Source organism: Mustela nigripes, chromosome 4 (genome assembly GCF_022355385.1).
Source record: "Mustela nigripes isolate SB6536 chromosome 4, MUSNIG.SB6536, whole genome shotgun sequence".
Taxonomy (NCBI): Eukaryota; Metazoa; Chordata; class Mammalia; order Carnivora; family Mustelidae; genus Mustela; species Mustela nigripes.
This window is the reverse complement of record NC_081560.1, coordinates 87,076,497-87,092,720: the sequence shown is the minus strand read 5'-3', so window position 1 is coordinate 87,092,720 and position 16,224 is coordinate 87,076,497. Positions and strand designations below refer to the sequence as shown.

Genomic DNA, 16,224 nt, shown 5'->3' with positions numbered 1-16,224 from the left:
TTAGATGGGACCTGGGCTTCCTAGTGCTCCACAGTCCCTGTTACTCCCTGCCCTGTCTTGTTTTGCTGTGTTAGTTCACATATCTACCTGGCTGCTCTAGGCATCTGATTTTTCAATCCCTGCTGATGTCACTCTAATTATCCTCAGTATTTATAGATTTTATTTATTTGACAGTGAGAGACACAGCGAGAGAGGGAACACAAGCAGGGGGAGTGGGAGAGGGAGAGGCAGAGGCAGGCTTCCCGCTGAGCAGACAGCCTGATGTAGGACTCGATCCCAGGACCCTGGTACCATGATCCGAGCCGAAGGCAGACGCCTAACAACTGAGCTACCCAGGCATCCCTATCCTCAGTATTTTGAAAGCAGAAACCATGTTTTGTGTTTCTTTTCTTCTAGGTCTTGAATGTCGTGAATGTCGAAGAGGGTAAGGAATTCACATTCATTGAATATCTCTGACCAGTGAGGCATAAAAATGCTCTAACTTAATGTATATCCTCACAACACGGTGGGGCCAGGTATTATTACTTGCATCCATTTTATAGATAAGGACACTGAGGCTGAGAGGTGTTCAGAATCCTATAGTGAGTGACAGAGGGGGCACCGGAGCCCACCTAGACAGCACACACTCAACATGAATAGCTGGGAAAGGCTTGCTCATGGCCGAGGAGCAGATGGCTGTTTTCAGTTTGCCGAGTGGACACTGAGCAATTAATTGAGCATTTCAGGTCAAGTTTTACTTAAGCAATCTGGCTGGTTACTTGCTGATTTCATTCTGCTGAGTATATGAACATTCAGTTTTAGGTATGTCTATGCCAGCTAGAAGAGGTTTGGGGATTTTTAAAAAGATTTTTATTTATTTGACAGAGAGAGAGACATCGAGAGAGGGAACACAAGCAGGGCAAGTGGGAGAGGGAGAAGCAGGCTTCCTGCCAAGCAGGGAGCCTGATGCGGGTCTTGATCTCAGGACACTGGGATCATGACTGGAGCAGAAGGCAGATGCTTAATAACTGAGCCACCCAGGCCGCCCCAGGTCTGGGGATGTTAATCATGCCTTCTAAATGAGGGTCCTGCCTATCTAATAAATGTCTGCTATTGGTGAACATTATGGAATCTGACAGAAAGGAGATTTTTTTCTTTCTTTTTAATTTTTTTTCTTGCTATTAGAGAGAGAGAGAGAGAGAGCGCACGTGCACGCATGTGTGCACATGCAAGTGTGTGGGGAAGAGTCAGAGGGAGAGGATCTCAAGCAACTTCCACACTCAGTGTGGAGCCCGACGCAGGGCTGGATCTCTCCACCCTGAGATCACAACCTGAGCTGAAATCAAGAGTTGGACACTTCACCGACAGAACCACCCAGGGGCCCCGCACAAAGGAGTTTTTCTGAATTATAGCTGATTTGGTCAAATCATGGTGTTGTCACTGGCTCACCAGACGAAGACACTGAATGCGGTGAATGTATGTGCCACATCACCAAGCCCTCGTTTAAATAACAAAATCTTATTTTTATTTTTATTTTTTACAGAAATTCAGATATTCCAACAAATTTCTTTACATTTCCTGGACCTTAAAAAAATTACACACAACTTTTTGGACGCAATACAACGGAACAGAATGAGAAAGGGAGTCACATTTTTTTTTTTTAAAAAGATAAAAACATACTTCTTAACACTTAGTGATTTACAGGTGTATTACCTATGTACAAATGGTACATCATCGATGATCCTCCTCAGAGCACTGTGGTATGCTAAATTACACTTAGGTCTTACAGAAAAAAATTTTACAAAACATTTGCATGTGGATAGGAAGCACTTCTTCGTTTTCGTAAACATCACTATCCATGATGGAGGGCTCCCAGTGGAATCTGTAATTTACACGGATTAGAGAAAACTGACACTTTCTAATATTCTGGTAGATAGAGAGGTACCTCCCTTTAAATAAAATATGAATTCTTGAAAAGTTGTGTGTAATTAAGTTTCGTAAGGAGGGTGTTTGGAATGCAGGGGGAGAGCTAATATTTACTGTAACAGGTAACTCCCAGAATGGCTAATCCTTTAGAGATAGTAAGTATTTCCTTAATCTGGTTCTTTGGAAAACCCACATCTTTGTGATTTGGGGTTCACTCATTTGAGAATACCTGTAATATATTCTTAGCCATTTAAAAGACAATCTCATTTAGGGTGAAAAGATAGCTCGTACCAGAAACATTTGGCAAAAATGGGAGTGTTGTCTGTAGAGAGACAGGGAACAAGAAATCAGCTCCTATCTGTATCACTTCCTGTCTTATCCTCCCTCTGACGTTACAGGGATGTATGCTAATTCGATCTTAATTTTGAGTTTAAAAATGAAGGCATTCTACGTGTCCATGTTTTACTCGGGTATGGAGCATGGTGTGGCTCACACTGATTACCCCTCTGGCATGTACATTTTAGTTTGTGCCCATTCTCAAGAAGTTGGCTACTAGAGTATTACGTATTTTTCTGCATATTGGCCAGATATGTGATGAGGGTTATGGTGGGGGAAGCCTGGGAGCAAAAGACTGTTGAAGACAACTGACCAGTTGGAACTACTTCCAAATATCAACCAACTCAAAGAAATCTGAGTATTCTTGAAACCAACATTAGTAAACAAACAGGCAACTTACTCCTACCAAGTTTCTTGACCTGTATAAGTATATATTCATTTATTTCTAAGGCTATTAAATTATTATTTATTTTGTTAGTACCACTTACTATCATTTAGAAATAGGCTTAATGGAACAATTTTTTTTTTTTTTTAAACAAAAATGAGACCTGTTAGTAAGGAAAAGAAAGGCTATGGATTTCTGATGACAAGTACAGCAAAGAAATAGAGGGGGAAAAAAAGGAGAGCTTTTAGATGCCTACTTATAAAGTATATTAAATTCTTATGCATTTACTAGGGAGAATTAGAAAAAAAGTGTTTATTTGATAGCAGCCTATATATTACATGTGAGCATCCAAGGTGAAAATGAGCTTTCTATATTTTTCAGAGTTCCCTGATGCTGTTTCCTGAAAGATAGGGATAGCTAGGTTGCTCAGGGACCTATGATGTAAAGATGTACTTCCTGTAATATACAGCTTGATGGAGTTCTAGTATATGTCAGAAATCACTTTCTCAGTAATAACTTGTACAGACAGATTAAACTGAACACAGACTCTGTAAAAAGTTTGAAGTGTTACATCTCTGAACTGAGTGGTTTTACTAATTACACAGTGAAATAAACGCACGGCAGAGATGGGGAACCAAAGATCACGGCTCCTGAGAAAATACGCTGAGGCATTTTCCTAAGCTGCCTTCCTCTGTAAATGACGCTTGATCAGCCTCTTGGCTATTGAGATAGGAATAATTTAGGATTGACTGCCTTTTTTTAAAAGAAGGTTGAAAGATTAAAGCTTTTTGTTTTTAGTTTGATTAAAAAAGGACAGTTTACAAACCTCAGTACATATATATTTTACATGTTAATTCTAGCACATTTATATTCCTTTCTCTTAAAATATTTCCTGAATGTGACTTCTCATGAATGTGATCTGATCTTATTCGACGATATCTTCCCATGAGCTGGTGTTTAATCCATTATCACATCTCCTTCCAGAAAATCACTGCCATCTCTGCCGGTCCAGATTTAGAAGGTGCTTTGACAAGTAGACGGTTCACTCTTATCCAGATCTGTCTCTGTACTCTGATTTCTCTCAAGTCCTCCTTCTTGATGTTGATGTACAAAAGCTCTTATTCGATTTGTTTAGCTGTTATTTGATTTGTTTTGTGCTCATTCTAGAGAATATTGGCTTAGCAGAACTGCAGAAAGGGGGGACAGGGGAGAAGGAGAAAGAGAAAGAGAGAAAGAAAGAAAGAAAAAAATGCATCATTTTCTGTCAGCAAGATTTTTGTGCGTAGCTGTCACAGAAAAACCACACCAGCACATGGTTCGAATGCACTTTAGATTTATTTTAAAGAAGCCTGAAAGTTTGAGGCACCTGTTCCATAACCAAATGGCACACAGTCTTCTGGCAAGGAGAACCCCCATCACCCAGAAATGTGTGTTCCCCAAATCTGGGTGAAGATTACAGGCTGCTTTGAAGGAGCAAGGAAGAATGTGAAATGATCCCAAGCATCAACAATTTTTCTGCCTGGCACAGAAAATGTCTCACTTGAGCGGTTTCCTTTTCTTTCCAGGTGTTATTTATTATGCAATCAACATTGTAACAGCTGCAAAGGAGACACCGCTTTTTTCCCATATATCTTTCCGTTCCGTATCCAAATGTGCCCTTTATCTTATACAGTTGGAATCACAGTATAGCTGACATTTTTAACATCTTAAAAACAATTTTCTGCATTTCCACTCTGTATCATCACCTTCAATTTCCTTCTCTTTTTATTAATGATTTTTTTTAAATTTTGAAGTAATTTCTACACCCAACATGGGGCTCGAACTCACAACCTCGAGATCAAGAGTTGCATGCTCTATCAACTGAGCCAGTGAGATGCCCCACTAACGTCAGTTTCTAAGAGCTGCAGAATATTCCATTCCAATATCATTCCTTTCATTCCACGCTCAGTATCCCATTCTCAACTGTTTGACCACTGGCAGATGGTAGGTAGGTCCGCCCCCCCTTTTTTTTTGTTATCAAGAAAAGTATCTTGGCATAGAAAGCTGTTTGTTCTTTCAACTTCTTTCTTTAGAACAAATTCTCAGGGGATAACCTGCTTTTCCTTTTGTCCAGCCCACTATTAGAGACTATTCCCTATATTGAAAGGACGACTACAAATAGTACGATTGATTTCTTTCTCTGGACGATCTCCATATACTTCGGCACTGCTAACCAGGGCTTAAGGGTCCCTTGTATGTTGTGAAGATGGGTAAATGCATCTAGCTGGCCAAATTTGGGCTGAAAGAAATAGCCTGCTGGGCTGTTTCCATCACAGAGTACTTAGAAACAAATATGATAATAAAACAACCGGTCCATTATTCAGTTATAGTCCTTGTTCCACATCACAAGATAAGATTATGGTTTCTGAATGAGGGCTAGAGAAACCTTTGGAAGATTCTGTCCTTTCGAGCACTTATCCCCTTGTTGTTTTCCGGTACACTTTAAAACACTGTAAGATATCTTATGCACATTATGGTTCCAATGAAATTCTCTCAGCAAGAGATCTCAGTTGCTTTGATGTACCCGGACGACACAGGGGATAATTGAAATAGGATCTTGTCCTAATGATGATTAATCTGTAGTGATTCTCTGAGATTGCATCATGCTGGTAGAAGCCCTATGGAAGGGAATGCTTTCTTCGGATACTATTAAAAGCAACAAAGGCCACCCACGGGTTTTACATGCAGCTATAGGTGCTTCTGAACCTTGAGTGCTCTCTGCTCTGCTGCCCAGGAGCTGGTCTTGCTAGATGGAATCCAAAGTCAAGTTTGTGTGTCTACGATTTTAGTGCTCTAATTTTTTTCTATTTTTCTCCAAATATTCTTCTATTTCAAATGCACAGAGCAAAATGTCCAGGTTTTCCAGTAAGATCCATGAAAGGTGTCAGCTGGGGTGGGGGAGAGGGAGGAATGGGTGCTGTTTATAAAGACATGAAGCAGAAGAGGGGAATGAGTTCTGAAAAGGTAGGTATGCACATGGGAAGAGAAGGTAGTATGTGGAAGTGCCAGGCCCTATGTGGGTGATGCAGGGGCAGAGGGAGGCAAGAAGGTAGCCCTCATTTTCTGGACATCCACAAATAAATACACCCCCAGTTTCACGACAGAAAAGCATGCTTTGGTGTGAACCATTGATTGGCATCCAGGAACCTGAAACTCCCACTCTCTTTTTCCCTGGCTCTAAGCTACCTGATTTGGCTTTACGACATCACAGTGGGCTAGGAAGAGAACACACAGGGGTGCAAGGGCTTTTGATCAGCCCCCTCCGCCCCCCAGCACTGACACCCAAGCCTGAGGAGGAGAAGGAAGCTTTCTGGAGGCGGGGGGGGTGGGCATCTCCCTGTAAAGTCCTGAGCCTTCTTGTAGGAAGAGAACATCTGGGGCCAATCTCACAAGGTTCCTGTTCACACTCCACCACTGGGGGGTCTAACCCAGTTAGCGGCTGCCCAGGGTGGGTCAGTCACCACCAATCCTTCTTGGATCTGCTGCCATCTTGGATCACCCATTCCCTCCATGTGACCAGACCCCTCACTGGATCCCTGACTGACCTCACTGTTGATTATTCGACCCTTCCCTCTTCAAGGTCTCTTCTTTGTTGACTTGGTTAGCCCTGGAACTGCACTCTCCACCTGCAGTGTCAAGGCCGGGTGGGGAGCCACGAAGTGAATGGGAAATGAGAGCAGCCGGAGAGCAAGGCTGGACTTGGGTGGCGCCAGGAAGACTCCTAGGGTCCAAGACTGAAGGAGGCACTCATTCTCTAGCGAGGGCCTCCTGGGAATATCTCTGCTTAAAGTCTCTGTTCCTCAGACATTACAAACACCAAATTTTTTCTTCCTAGTGCATGATACCACGATTCAACAGGAGTCCCAGGGTATTTGAGAATCCTGCAGACTTCAAGGCTGAAAACAACCAGCCTGCTCCCGCTGGTGGTGATTGGAACACAAACACTCCCCACACAATATCAGGAAAACACTTTGCCAGGAGCAGCAAAAGAAGAATGCCCCCAGGATGGCTTAAATAGCAAACGTGGTGAGAAATCTCCCACCTGAGGCTTGGGAAGGGCGGGCCTGCACACAGATTTGGGAAGCCAGCGGGTGGAGGAGTTGAAAAGGCCGGTTTTCCTTTCCGGATGTGGCTGTCATTTCTCCAGGCCAGGGACCCAGCTACCCAGGCGGTCTGCAGAGTGGTGGGGAAGCCCTCCTCTGGTTACACTGTGATGTCCGCTTCCTAAAACATGGTTTCTTTTCCGAACTTTTGCTTGCATTTCCCATGCACTGTGGCTATTGCATAGCTCAGGGGAGGCAATTTAAAAGATGTCATATCCTCCCAGATCTGCACAGAGCAGGACTGAATAAATAAGTCATTCAACACTGCTTTGGATCTTTGTTCACTCGGGTTTGTCCTTGTAACACATCAGGGGGCTCTGAGTCGCCCCGTTTCTAAAGGGCTCTTTGCAAATTCACGAAGCTGTCCTTTGAGTCACCGCTCAGGAGATTGGCGTTTATAATGTCCACATTGTCCAGACTATCTAAACGCTGCGTGTCTGAATTTTCCCTGTGTTTGTGGACTTTGCAAGGTCTCCTGTGGTCTGCTTCTGCTCCTTGTTCCAATCAACCTATTCAGTTAGGGCCCGCAGCCCCCCACTGTCGTGATAGCTGGGGGAGGGGGCAGGCATCTTAGGGAGGAAAATGCTTGGGGTGGGAGCGGTCAGGCTTTCAGCAGAATGGCTCGCTGAATCTTTGCTGGGAAAATGAGGTAGGGAGGCGGTCCAGTCCATTTTCTCTCATTGGCTGTACAAGCTTGGCCATTTCTTCCCACTCCATTGTTTCAAACCACGCCCACCTCTCCTGGGGCCTCCCGACATCCTTCCTCTCCGGGAGGCTGAAACAGGCACCTGGAAATAAAGCCTCGCTCTCTGTGCCCCCAGGTGCTCTCAACAGGATGTGCCCCACGGTGGGCATAGCACAGTAAAGGTGGCTGCAGATTTTTTAGCATTCTTCTTTTTGGGGTTAGGGGGACATGAAGGGATGGGGGTGGGGCTCTGTTCCTCTCCCTTTGAATCTGGGCTTTAAGAGAACTGGCAGGGGCGTCTGGATGGCTCAGTCTTTTGAGCCTCCGACGGGTGATTTCAGCTCACGTCATGATCCCATTGGTTGTGAGATAGAACCCTGAGAGCTCCAACTCTCTGCTCAGCAGGACATCTGAGATTCTCTCCCTCTGCACCACCACCCCCCAGCTCTCTTTCTGTCTCTAAAATAAACAAATAGATTAAAAAAGGAAAAAAAAGTATTGGCAGTTTATTTTTGTTGTTGTTGTGGCAGAAAAACACATAAAATAAAATGAATTTCACCATCTAACCATCACTTTGAGGTATTACACAATTCAGGAGTGTTTACTATATTCACATTGTTGTGAGACAAATCTCCAGAACTTCGCCATCTTGCAAATCTAAAACTTCATATCCCTGAAACAACACTCCTCTCTTCTCCCTTCCCCCATTCCGCAGTAACTGCCATTCCTTCTGTTTCTACCAGTTGGACAACTTGAAATGGCTCCTGGGAGTAGGGTCAGAGGGTATTTGTCTTCCTATAACTACACCGGCTCAAGAGAAACCTCCCTTAACCACCGAGAAGAATCTAAATTGGGAGTCTTTCCCAGAGTAAGAGTTATTAACACACATCAGTTTTATGTGAGTGACCCATCTGTATGGAAGGGCAAATATCTAGTTACCAAACATTTGCTCTTCTCACCCTGTATGCGTTCCTCTGATGCTCTGGGCCTCTACCCCCAGAAAGACATCTCCACCCCATTTTGCCTATCTTTGGAATTTCCATGTCTATGTGCATTCCCCTGGCGTACACCTATTAAATTTGATTTTCTCCTGTTAATCTGTCACATGGCAATTTGATTTTTAGTCCAGCTAGAAGGACCTTTGAGGGGACAGGAATTCTTGCTCCCTGATGTTTTCTTTTCTTTTCTTCTTCTTTTTTTTAAAAATATTTTATTTATTTGTCAGATAACGAGAATGAGAGAGAGCGTACAAGCAGGCAGAGGCGAAGAGAGAAGGCTCCCTGCCGAGCAAGGAGCCCCATGCAGGACTCGATACCAGGATCCTGGGATCATGACCTGAGCCAAAGGCAGCAGCTTAATCCACTGAGCCACCCAGGCGTCCCTCCCTGATGTTTTCTTGACATAACAAAAGTCACTGTAGGAACCCCGGTGTTTTGTGATCAGTGCCTGAGCAGCACTACTCGCCCAAGCTCATATCTTGCAGAACTTCCTGGGGTATGTGAAAACTGTAGAAAAAGAGACTTCACTAACTGATGATTTTAAGGGAAGAGAAGAATGTAAAAACAAACAGCCACGACAGGCCTGGATGGAGGCCTAACCATATCAGAGACGAGAATTCAGTGGTAGAACTCTCAGTGTTGTTTCGAAAGGAAAAATTGACCTCACACACATTCTTGAGTTGTTTTTGCAGGATATAAGCTAGTTTGAGCACTTGAACACTGGACTAATTGGAACCAGAGACTGAATGATGCTGACCCTTGCCTGCCTCATGACTTCTATTAGCTAGAACCTGGACATTGTTAACTTACAAAGACTTTTGCCCCAAGTCTGTATAGAACACTCCTTGGCCCAGCCCTCCCATGAATATGTGTGAGCCTGAGCTTAAAACTGCTCCACTGTTGTTCAGGGAGATGCTGCTTTGGGAAATATCCCTGCTGTTCTTACTTGTTTCAAGTGAAATCCTTCCTTTTCTACTCTTTCATGTGGTTGTGTCTTTTGGCTTAGCACCCATCAAGAGGCAAACCCAGTTTCTGGTTATAGTGTGATAAACACGGGTATGTAAATACCTCTTCAAGACCCTGCTCTCAATTCTTTTGGATCTATACCCAGAAGTGGGATTGCTGGATTGTATGGTAATTCTACTTTTAATCCTTTGAGGAACCCCCATACTGTTGCACCATCTTACAACCATACCAATGCTGCACAAAGGTTTCAATTTCTTCCTGTCTTTCTGACAATTATTTTCTGTTTCTTCAGGGGGATAATAGTGTTAAAAATAAAACTACAGGCCCCAAATGGTGTCAGTTATGTTAAGGCCGAAAGTCAGTAAAGCAAGACTTCTTAAAAAAATATCTTACGTATTTATTTGAGAAAGAGAGAGAACACAAGTGGGGAGAGAGGGAGAAGCAGACTCCTCACTGAACAGGGAGCCTGACATGGGGCTTGATCCCAGAACCCCGAGATCATAATCTAAGTTGAGGGCAGACACTTTACCCACTGAGCTACCCAAGTTCCCTCAGTAAACCAAGACTTCATCCTTAACCTAACTGCAATTTTTTAAAATTATATTTTATTTTTAAGTGACCTCTACACCCAAGGTGGGTCTTGAACCCACTGCCCAAGGTCAAAAGTCTCACATTCCACCAATTGAGCCAGCCAGGAGCCCCAACCTAACTACAGTTTTAACCTTTAATTGGTCAACATGCAAATTACCAGGTCCACAGAAGGAAACTTACCGATAGACCCTTTCCATTCCCCTCAGGAGGGTGACTGTGCCTAAAACAATGGATTCTTAGCTAGTAATTTCTTTTTTTCTGCTCCCTACCTTTAAAAAACTTTTCTTTTCTGTACCACTTTGGAACTCCCCTCTGGCTAGATGAATATGGCCTAACTCATTAATTGATTAATAAAGCCAATCAAGTCTTTAAGATGTACTCAGTTGAATTTTTATAATGTAACAGTAGCCATCCTAATGGGTATGAGGTGACATCTCACTGTGGTTTGGATTTGCCCTGTGATTTGGATCAAAAAATTGATCTTGAACATTTTTTGAAGACAGTTTCTTATTCCTCTGCTGGAGTGACCACATGGGAGAGGCCTTGGTAGCACATGGAGGGTGAGGGAGGCCCAGCTGAACCCAGCTCTCCAGCCTTCGATTCATAGGAGTGATGTCATCTTGGGCCCTCCATGTCATTCAGCCACCTGCTGAACACCATCGAGTGACCCTAGTAGATGCTACATGGAAGAGAAGAATTGCTCCATGTGAATTGCTGATCCACACAATTGTGGGATATAATAAAAGTGGTTGTCACGGGACGCCTGTGTGGCTTAGTCGGTTCAGCATCTGCCTTCTGCTCAGGTTATGATCCCAGGATCCTGGAATGAAGTCTCACATCTGGCTCCCTGCTCAGTGGAGAGCCTGCTTCTCCCTCTCCCTCTACAGTTCCCACTGCTTGTGCTTTCTTGTTTTCTCTGTCAAATAAAAAATAAAATCCTTAAGAAAAAAGTGGTTGTCAGTAGCAATCTTAAAGGGTGTGAGTTTTTCCAACAAAGCTTTGATACAGTTTTAAGCCACAGAGTTTTGGGATAGTTTGCTACCATAGCATAGATCACTGGGACAATGGGCAAATGCCCTCTCTCTGGCTGTGGTTTAGATTTGCTGTGTTTCGTATGCTGTAAATGACAACTGTGGCTGGACAGAGGCACAGTGCTCCCAGGGCAGAGAACACACTGCCATCTCTGTTTTTTTCCTTCATGACACAATTTCTAGAGAAGCAGCATCTGAAATCCCCAACATCCAACAACTATTATAGCCATAGTCTCTCTACGAGGAATCATTAGTTTGACCCTCTGACTGCAGGAAATTTGGATCTGGGTTGAAAACAAATGTATGCTTGGGGCATCTGGGAGGCTCAGTTGGTTAAGCGTCTGCCTTCAGCTCAGGTCATGATCTCAGGGTCCTGGGATTGAGCCCACATCCAGCTTCTGTTTGGGGGGAGTCTGCTTTTCCCTCTGCCTCTGCCCCTCTGCCTCCCCCTGCTTGTGCTCATTCTCTCTCTCTTTCTGTCAAATAAATAAATAAATAAATAAAACCTAAAAAAAAAAAAGAAAAAGAAAAAGAAAAGAAATAGATGCTCACAGCATACGTTGGTGCTGGATTAAGAAAAAAAATCCAGGGAGGAGTCAAGATGGCGGAGAAGTAGCAGGCTGAGACTACTTCAGCTAGCAGGAGATTAGCTAGCTAGCTTATCTAAAGATTGCGAACACCTGCAAATCCATCGGCAGATCGAAGAGAAGCAGAACAGCAATTCTAGAAACAGAAAAACAACCACTTTCTGAAAGGTAGGACTGGCAGAAAAGTGAATCCCAAGTGACGGGAAGATAGACCCCGGGGGGAAAGGCCGGCTCCCGGAAAGTGGCGGAGCAACAGAGCACAAAATCAGGACTTTTAAAAGTCTGTTCCACTGAGGGACATCACTCCAGAGGCTAAACCGGGGTGAAGCCCACGCGGGGTCAGCGTGGCCTCAGGTCCCGCAGGGTCACAGAAGGATCGGGGGTATCTGAGTGTCGCAGATCTTGCGGGTATTGGAACGGGAAAGCTGGCTACAGAGACAGAGCCGACAGTAAGCTCACAGCTCAGGGTTACCTTGAACCAGTCGCAGGCTCGGTGAGCTCGGAACGCAGCTGGAGGTCAGGCAGATGGAGTTACTGGGTGCTGTTCTCTGAGGGCGCACTGAGGAGTGGGGCCCCAGGCTCTCGGCTCCTCCGGGCCGGAGACCAGGAGGATACCATTTGTATTCCCGTCCTCCGGAACTCTATGGAAAGCGCTCAGGGAACAAAAGCTCCTGAAAGCAAACCTGAGTGGATTACTCAGCCCAGCCCCTGGTAAGGGCGGTGCAATTCTGCCTGGGACAAAGACACTTGAGAATCACTATATCAGGCCCTCCCCCAGAAGATCAACAAGAAATCCAGCCAAGACCAAGTTCACCTACCAAGGAGTGTGGTTTCAATACCAAGGAGAGCAGCAGAATTCCAGAGGAGGAGAAAGCAAAGCACGGAACTCATGGCTTTCTCCCTGTGATTTTTTAGTCTTGCAGTTAATTTAATTTTTTTCTTTTTCATTTTTTTTCTCTTCTTCTGCTAAAATTCTTTTTTAACTTTTACCCTTTTCTTTTTTAACTTTTTAAAAATTTTTATTTATTTATTTATTTATATATTTTTAAAGATTTTTATTTATTTGTTAGAGAGAGAGAGAGAGAGATACAGAGCGCAGAGTGGCAGGCTAGAGGCAGAGGGAGAAGCAGGCTCCATGCTGAGCAAGGAGCCCGATGTGGGACTCGATCCCAGGATGCTGGGGTCATGACCTGAGCCGAAGGCAGCCATTTAACCAACTGAGCCACCCAGGCATCCCATCTTTTTTAACATTTTTAAACTAGTTTATCTAATATATATATTTTTTCTTTTTTATACTTTTCTTTATTCGTTTTCTTTTTTTAATTCTTTTTTTCTTTCTTTCTTTTTGAGCCTCTTTTTATCTCCTTTCTCCCCCCTCACGATTTGGGATCTCTTCTGATTTGGTTAAAGCATATTTTCCTGGGGTTGTTGCCACCCTTTTAGTATTTTACTTGCTCCTTCATATTCTCTTATCTGGACAAAATGACAAGGCAGAAAAATTCACCATAAAAAAAAGAACAAGAGGCAGTACCGAAGGCTAGGGACCTAATCAATACAGACATTGGTAATATGTCAGATCTAGAGTTCAGAATGACAATTCTCAAGGTTCTAGCCGGGGCTCGAAAAAGGCATGGAAGATATGAGAGAAACCCTCTCGGGAGATATAAAAGCCCTTTCTGGAGAAATAAAAGAACTAAAATCTAACCAAGTTGAAATAAAAAAAGCTATTAATGAGATGCAATAAAAAATGGAGGCTCTCACTGCTAGGATAAATGAGGCAGAATAAAGAATTAGTGATATAGAAGACCAAATGACAGAGAATAAAGAAGCTGAGCAAAAGAGGGACAAACAGCTACTGGACCACAAGGGGAGAATTCGAGGGATAAGTGACACCATAAGACGAAACAACATTAGAATAATTGGGATTCCAGAAGAAGAAAGAGAGAGGGGAGCAGAAGGTATACTGGAGAGAATTATTGGGGAGAATTTCCCCAATATGGCAAAGGGAACGAGCATCAAAATTCAGGAGGTTCAGAGAATGCCCCTCAAAATCAATAAGAATAGGCCCACACTCCGTCACCTAATAGTAAAATTTACAAGTCTTAGTGACAAAGAGAAAGTCCAGAAAGCAGCCCGGGAAAAGAAGTCTGTAACATACAATGGTAAAAATATTAGATTGGCAGCTGAGTTATCCACAGAGACCTGGCAGGCCAGAAAGAGCTGGCATGATATGTTCAGAGCACTAAACGAGAAAAGCATGCAGCCAAGAATACTATATCTAGCTAGGCTATCATTGAAAATAGACGGAGAGATTAAAAGCTACCACGACAAACAAAAACTGAAAGAATTTGCAAACACCAAACCAGCTCTACAGGAAATATTGAGAGGGGTCCTCTAAGCAAAGAGAGAGCCTACAAGTGGTAGATCCGAAAGGATCAGAGACAATATACAGTAACAGTCACCTTACAGGCAATACAATGGCACTAAATTCATATCTCTCCATAGTTACCCTGAGTGTTAATGGGCTAAATGCCCCAATCAAAAGACACAGGGTATCAGAATGGATAAAAAAACAAAACTCATCTATATGTTGCCTATAAGAAACTCATTTTAAGCCCGAAGACACCTCCAGATTTAAAGTGAGGGGGTGGAAAAGATTTTATCATGCTAATGGACATCAAAAGAAAGCAGGAGTGGCAATCCTTATATCAGATCAATTAGATTTTAAGCCAAAGACTATATTAAGAGATGAGGAAGGACTCTGATATTGGACAGACTCAAAGGGTCTGTCCAACAAGAAGATCTAACAATTTTAAATATTTATGCCCCCAACGTGGGAGCAGCCAACTATATAAACCAATTAATAACAAAATCAAAGAAACACATCAACAATAATACAATAATAGTAGGGGACTTTAACACTTCCCTCACTGAAATGGACAGATCATCCAAGCAAAAGATCAATAAGGAAATAAAGGCCTTAAATGACACACTGGACCAGATGGACATCACAGATATATTTAGAACATTTCATCCCAAAGCAACAGAATACACATTCTTCTCTAGTGCACATGGAACATTCTCCAGAATAGATCACATCCTCGGTCCTAAATCAGGACTCAACCAGTATGAAAAGATTGGGATCATTCCCTGCATATTTTCAGACCACAATGCTCTCAAGCTAGAACTCAACCACAAGAGGAAGTTTGGAAGGAACTCAAATACATGGAGACTAAACAGCATCCTTCTAAAGAATGAATAGGTCAACCGGGAAATTAAAGAAGAATTGAAAAAAAATAATGGAAACAAATGATAATGAAAATACAACGGTTCAAAATCTGTGGGACACAACAAAGGCAGTCCTGAAAGGAAAATAAATAGTGGTACAAGCCTTTCTCAAGAAACAAGAAAGGTCTCAGGTACACAACCTAACCCTACACCTAAAGGAGCTGGAGAAAGAACAAGAAAGAAACCCTAAGCCCAGCAGGAGAAGAGAAATCATAAAGATCAGAGCAGAAATCAATGAAATAGAAACCAAAAAAACAATAGAACAAATCAACGAAACTAGGAGCTGGTTCTTTGAAAGAATTAATAAAATTGATAAACCCCTGGCCCGACTTATCAAAAAGAAAAGAGAAAGGACCCAAATAAATAAAATCATGAATGAAAGAGGAGAGATCACAACTAACACCAAAGAAATACAAACTATTATAAGAACATACTATGAGCAACTCTACGCCAACAAATTTGACAATCTGGAAGAAATGGATGCATTCCTAGAAACATATAAACTACCACAACTGAACTAGGAAGAAATAGAAAGCCTGAACAGACCCATAACCAGTAAGGAGATTGAAACAGTCATTAAAAATCTCCAAACAAACAAAAGCCCAGGGCCAGACGGCTTCCCAGGGGAATTCTACCAAACATTTAAAGAAGAACTAATTCCTATTCTCCTGAAACTGTTCCAAAAAATAGAAATGGAAGGAAAACTTCCAAACTCATTTTATGAGGCCAGCATCACCTTGATCCCAAAACCAGACAAGGATCCCACCAAAAAAGAGAGCTATAGACCGATATCCTTGATGAACACAGATGCGAAAATACTCAACAAAATACTAGCCAATAGGATTCAACAGTACATTAAAAAGATTATTCACCACGACCAAGTGGGATTTATTCCAGGGCTGCAAGGTTGGTTCAACATCCGCAAATCAGTCAATGTGATACAACACATCAATAAAAGAAAGAACAAGAACCATATGATACTCTCAATAGATGCTGAAAAAGCATTTGACAAAGTACAGCATCCCTTCCTGATCAAAACTCTTCAAAGTGTAGGGATAGAGGGCACATACCTCAATATCATCAAAGCCATCTATGAAAAACCCACCGCAAATATCATTCTCAATGGAGAAAAACTGAAAGCTTTTCCGCTAAGGTCAGGAACACGGCAGGGATGTCCATTATCACCACTGCTATTCAACATCGTACTAGAGGTCCTAGCCTCAGCAATCAGACAACAAAAGGAAATTAAAGGCATCCAAATCGGCAAAGAAGAAGTCAAATTATCACTCTTCGCAGATGATATGATACTA

General features: G+C 42.7%; 1 protein-coding gene across 4 annotated transcripts in view; it reads right to left on the bottom strand.

Annotated features, from left to right (window-relative positions):
• LHFPL3 (LHFPL tetraspan subfamily member 3) overlaps window positions 1–16,224 on the bottom strand; it is a 588,278-nt gene that overhangs the window by 7,598 nt on the left and 564,456 nt on the right. For 3 of the 4 annotated variants that reach the window (XM_059397003.1, XM_059397004.1, XM_059397002.1), the window contains one exon: window positions 1,482–3,813. The exons of the other annotated variant lie outside the window; for it this stretch is intronic. Coding sequence is in view for 1 of the 3 variants with exons in the window: in XM_059397002.1 (XP_059252985.1) it covers window positions 3,785–3,813 (29 nt within the window). In the remaining 2 variants the exon portion in view is untranslated. Of the gene's footprint in view, window positions 1–1,481; window positions 3,814–16,224 lie in introns of those variants that run through there. 4 annotated transcript variants of the gene reach the window in all.